At 36.1% G+C, this 6,000-nt stretch overlaps 1 protein-coding gene across 2 annotated transcripts in view; it reads right to left on the bottom strand.

Moving 5' to 3' along the window:
• Nucleotides 1–389: 389 nt before the first annotated feature.
• NNT (nicotinamide nucleotide transhydrogenase) overlaps nucleotides 390–6,000 on the bottom strand; it is a 58,784-nt gene continuing 53,173 nt past the window's right edge. For both annotated transcript variants that reach the window (XM_074931359.1, XM_074931358.1), the window contains exons 20-22: nucleotides 4,891–5,009; nucleotides 3,829–3,944; nucleotides 390–2,564 (exon numbers count right to left, since the gene is read on the bottom strand). In XM_074931359.1, the coding sequence (XP_074787460.1) occupies nucleotides 2,415–2,564; nucleotides 3,829–3,944; nucleotides 4,891–5,009 (385 nt within the window). In that variant the 3' untranslated portion in view covers nucleotides 390–2,414. The remainder of the gene's footprint in view (nucleotides 2,565–3,828; nucleotides 3,945–4,890; nucleotides 5,010–6,000) is intronic.

Below are 6,000 nucleotides of genomic sequence, written 5' to 3'. Positions count from 1 at the left end.
GACAAAAATTATTCATTTATCATTAACTTTGCAGGTAGAAACTGAAATCATCACAACTATCAGCCTGACCATATTGTAGAACTAAGTAACTAAGAACTGAAGCAAACTTACATGGTATCAGGCTCAAAGGGATAGGATTCATCTCACACCTCAGCCAATGGAAAATTAAGTACTCAGCCAAGTTAGGCAAGGAAAAGAAAAAGCGGTGAGAAATTTTTTATTTTTTTTTTAAGTCAAAAAGGCAACACACACTGGGATCAGCTGCTCTCAGTTGTCTAACTTACTAGAAAAGCTCATAGTGAAGTTGGCAGGGTCAGGTTCTTTCCCAGAAAGAAGCTCAGACTACTTACCTCCTCACGAAACACAACAGGAGAGAAAAGAAACGGTGATCCATAAAGAAAAATAATCGACTTTTTATTAGCACTTCAACAATTGCCTGGTGTTCCATGGTAAAGCACAGTTTTAAAGATAACACTGGTACCTCTGATCCAACATGACAGTATGGGTTTTTTTCCCCATATACAAAGGAAAAAAGAAAACTGTTCCATATCCCCATTGTTTGTTCTGTTTTTGTTTTTGTTTTTTTTAAGAAAAGCTAAGTCTTATATTAGCTACTTATAAGCAGAGAACACGTTGCATACCTTATTAGATACTTCAAGTCTGACAAGACAAAAATTAATGCTTTGGGATACTAAATCCCTTCAAATCCCCTTTTTGTTTAGTTGGGAGGGAGAGAGAGAATTATTTCCTTTTCCTTCCCCTTCTCCCATTTCCCTCCTATTTTTTGCAGACCTAAAAGAAAAGCTGAATACAATGAAATCAAGAGGCCATACATGCTACATTCAAATATAGCTGCCACGATGTTTTAAAATTTAGTTACAAGTATTTTCCTGCAGTGTACAACATATTAATGCTTACATGATAATTTTTATTTCAAATTATATGAAAGAGATTTGCAGAAAGTGTAGCTTTTCATACACTTATTTCTTAATGCATTACTTGTTCAAAAAGTCTGTGTTTTAAGTGATCTTCACATAAAAACAGAGGTAGCTAAGTAGAAATACTTTATTTTATGAGGTGTCTATACATGATGTAATGAAAAATGTTTGTTCTACCAATCAACGTGGATTAATTTCAAGACTTCATAATAGTTTGTCCTCCCCAGATATGAATGCTTTCTAATACAAGTACAGCTATTTCTATCTAGCCTTCATCACTATGGACAGTTGCTACATCCTTATAGCAACATGATAAATTCATTTTATTAGGAAAATATTTTAGTTCCACTGAAGTACACTTAATAAAAACAAAACAGCAATCTGTGTTGTAATTTAATTCTTTGCTGAACTTATTATGGAAATTTAGCAGTGCTTTTAATTAGGTTAGGGAGAAGTCAAATAATCTAAACACTGGATTTTAAGTTTGGTATGCTTCTGTCCTGTCCAAACAATAGCTTATTTATTTAGAAACATTCTAATAAACTCCAGCATCTTAAATATGCTCAAAAGTGCCTTTTCCAGCATCACATAAATGTTAATTAAGAAAGCATCACTAAACTTTAAAGTAGCAAATATAGTTAAAAGTCTAAGTGAATATAAACTGAAACACTGTGGTCCAAATTCCGTGAACACATCAGGTATGTAAGATGTTTTGTCAGTACAGAATTGGACCATATTTTCCTCAGACACGTAAAAAGGCAATAACTGAAAAAGACAAAGAATTTAGCAGCTGCTTAAAATGATTAAGCAGTGCAAGTCCTTGTCAGGCTTGAAGATCACTTGGTAGGTCCCTGAAATCTTATGTTTTGTTTTATACAATATAAGTGGGCACTACAAAAAAGTGGAACTGTATTTTAAAGAGAAGTAACTTTCCTAAATGTTCCTGATTATTTGCAGCATCTATACAATCCATAAAAGAAACAGAACATTATGTTTAGAATCTCAAGTCATATAAGCATCTATCTGCATCTGCTTGCATCTATTGTAATCTTACTGTAAATTTTTTTTGTCCATACTGGCCAAAGAACAACTTTAATGATAAGATAGAATTTTGGCACAGTATTTTTTAGTGAATTTCCATGACAGTACAGACAGTAAGGAGTAGGAAACCAATAACTACTTAAAGATGACCATGAGTTATTAGTTCCTGCTTTTAACAGTGTAATGTTAACCTTAAAAAGCGCATTTTCATTCTTTAATGCATTGCCTCATGGGAGATTTAGTCTGAAGGGCTAATGTGCCCATCCTTTCATAAAAGCCTACATTCTCTGACTGAACTACATCTCCTAGGAGTCAATGCGGTCTTCTCCAAATGTCAGCTGCATTATGACAGCGACAGATTCTTCTAACTCTTGTTTTCCATGACTTCTGTAACAAAACTGTAGTCGCAATCATGGCTGGAACATAATTCAGTATTTAGCTTTGATACGACTCCCTGACTTTGGCCTGTAGGGCATCACAAGTCTTCTTAGCATCTCCCAACAACATGGCAGTATTGGGTTTGTAGAAGATCGGATTGTCCACCGCTGCATAACCAACTCCCAAAGATCTCTTCATTACAATGACCTGCACATAAAAGAGCTCATGTTTGAAATAGCAAAAACTAACCACCATCCCCCCTGAAAGAAAGTCAACACACAACCAACCTCAATAAATTAAAGGAAAGGAAGAGAGATCCCTGGCAAAAAAAGGGTGCTCAATGCAACAAAACTGTATGTCAATTTTTAATATAGCAGACAATCTGGTATCTGGACCAGTTTCAGAAGCATTTTATTGTTCAGCACATATTACATGTCAGATGAAGAGACCATAGACACTACACATACATATGCTCTTACTTTATTCCATGTAATAAAGTCAAAGCAAGATGGGCACTGATGATTATAACTTATAAGGTTTTTGAGGTTTTTTATTTTTGAACTGTTTTAAGAACCCAATTCCCTGACAGCATCACAATTCATATGAGCATTCACATCAATACTTGGTGCAATGCTCTCTGGTATTTCTCCAGACTATTTATTATTCTGTATTACTTCATACATGGGATTTGAAAAAAAAATCCTAAAATACATTTCAGCCAGTTTTAGGTATTAAATGTCACGTTGTTAACCATGGCACCTTCAGCAGAGAAACCGTGAAGCTTTACCAACTTTAACATGTACATCTGTATTTCTCAAACAGCAACACAGCTATGCACAAACACTGATACATGTACGTGCCTATGGCTCTTGAGTACTTGAATGCCTAACCCACAGAAGAACTGAGGCTATGACTGGGTTCAGAACAAGATATCAAAGATTCTACATCAAGGAAGTATATGTACTTTAGATCAGACAATGTTGCTTTCAAAGAGTAAAAGTGGTGAGGTAACTAAATGGCCAATTCCATCTGGACAGACTAAGCTCTCTAGTCAACCCAGTCACTTTTTTTTTTTTAAGCATGTTAAGTTTTTGTATTTTCACCTTAATTTTACAGTTCTCAATCATTTTCCTATAAATTTTAAAAAGCAGGTATTTGTACAGAAATGCTTGTGGGCCGCAGATGTGAGCAGAACATAATTTATTCTAATGGCATTTTTTAGCAGAAGCACTTTCACTAGTTTTTTTTACTGCAGTCATCACTAGTCTCACTAAAGCACTTGTTGATGATTATAAAATCACGAACAGTGCGTAACACTTGCAAAGTATTGACTGTTTTGTTGGACAACTTGCAGAAAAGTTTCTCGTGGAAACCAGAAGAGTAGGAGAATCTTGTTAGCTTACCCTGTAAACCATGTTTTTAAAAGCATGCTACCTAAGGTAGGTGCTTAACACAACGCTGTTAACCTCACCTGTTTTGACTTCCAGACCTCAAGGACTGGCATTCCAGCTATGATAGAGTTTGGATCTTCTTGAGCTGCTGAATTAACTGTATCATTTGCACCAATTACAAGGACCAAGTCAGTTTCTGCAGCAAGATATAGAAAATAAAACTGATGAAAAATTATCTGAAATCTGAACAGTGAGGCTGATCCACATTTGTGTTAAATCTCATCTTTACAGGCAGAACCACCCCTTATGGTAAGCACTCTATAAACATTTATGGGGATTTCATTCACAAATACTTCACAAATTTATCAGACAACTTGTATGTGAGAGTCCAAGTGTGCTACCAACTAGCTCCAGCAAACTGCAAGCATCCACAACCCCACTCTAAGTGGTTAGACCGCTGTGCCACACAAAAGTTACATCCTTTGATATATAATTGTTGTTTCATGCACACATAGTATCATCACTTTCAAATTTATTTGTGTCTGGCTTTTTTTTTTTTTTTCAAAACACCTTTTACCAGTACCTTTCTGATTTTTAACTAAAGATGGGAGAAAGCAAGAAGTTGTCTGTACAATGCTATACTAGTTCGCATGATCAAATCATCCTAACATCTGACCTAAATAAGTAACAGAGATCTTCCATATATGGAGCAGTAACAGGGACAAAAAAGACATAGCATTTGTAATTTATTTCACAGCTACAAGAAGTTAAAAACCCAACCTGTTCTCTTGGTTCTGGTGAAAACAAGTTTTACAAGCTTGTTTAACCACCCTTCAATATCTGCTGTTTTCTGTACCCCTGCATCCAGTATTTTCTGTTTCCTACAGTTCCCTGTCTGTACTCTCTGCTTCTCAGTTTTCTGCTTCTGAGTCAAGCTATTTCTCATATTCCTCTGTGCTCACTTGCTATTAGCTGGGAGAGCACTTAGAAGTGCAAAAAAAAAGACTTTTACTTACCTAAAACTAAATAGCCTGACTGAGATTTTCTATTTTTAAAATCCTTGTGTAATGTAAAAACAGAATCAAAAAAATGCTGACAAGATCAAATCCGATCTACTGGAAACTTATAGCTCACATACTAACCTGGAAAGTCTTCGTTGATCTCATCCATTTCCAGTACAATATCATAGGGAACACCAGCCTCCGCTAGCAGTACGTTCAGTTGACCAGGCATACGGCCAGCAACAGGGTGAATACCAAACCTAAACCAGGAAAGAAAGTCCAACCCCTTTAATAAGTACTGACCACTCTGTTTTATACACTAAAATTGCCACCTGTGATCTACAAGGCTGAGAAGTTCTTAAGTATAAGCTCACATGTAAATTAATAAAATGAAATGGTTAAACCTTAAGAATATCTTAATTACTTTTTCAGTGTTGCAGGGAACGGAGTGAGTGTGAAAGGGAAGAAAGCCCATAGACTTGACTTCACCTGGAGGGCAGCTGTTCCTTTCCTGAAAAGTTAAAAGTATGACTGACACAGCAGGTACGCAAAAGAGTATGTTCATTTCCCAGTAAAACTAAAGAAGTAGGAATATATTTTCAATCCATAATAAGACGACTCTCTCAGAAAGTTGTTGCACCTGCGAAGTGGCTTTGGAGAGCCTGCTGGATATTTCTAGTAACAACACAGATGGAACTCATGGCCAGAAATGCCTGGAACACATCACTGCAAACAGACCAATAGAGTAAATTTTCCACCCAGCAATAGCTTATACCAATAAACTTTTCTTCGATTACTTTTGAAAGTAATAGGACTATTTTATCATTTTGTCTGACCACAATCATCTCTCTGAGCCACATCACACACTAAGTATTTGCATCCACCTTCCAAGCAGTACAGTATTTAAAACCATGTGACAGATACTCATGAAAAACTATAGGTAAGTTTTTTGGCTGCAAAACCACCACCCACATTAATATACATTGGAGATCCCTTACATCACTGAAAAGTGAAAGCATGACAGAGAAAATGAATTTGCAACAATGTAACACTCTTCATGAAAATCCCAAAAGACTGTGCAGCCTTCCTGAAGTAAAAACCACTCCTAAACCCAGAAAAACCCTTGGCAAATGACCTTATTGATTCAGGTATCTCTAGAGTATGCAGGGTCTAACACTCCAATCCAACAGAAAAATTAGCAGGGATTCCACCTCAATCACAAGAAAATGCTTTGCTGAATTAACACTTCTC

The sequence above is a fragment of the Athene noctua genome, chromosome Z (genome assembly GCF_965140245.1).
Source record: "Athene noctua chromosome Z, bAthNoc1.hap1.1, whole genome shotgun sequence".
Classification (NCBI taxonomy): Eukaryota; Metazoa; Chordata; class Aves; order Strigiformes; family Strigidae; genus Athene; species Athene noctua.
This window is presented reverse-complemented; position numbering and strand designations above follow the sequence as displayed.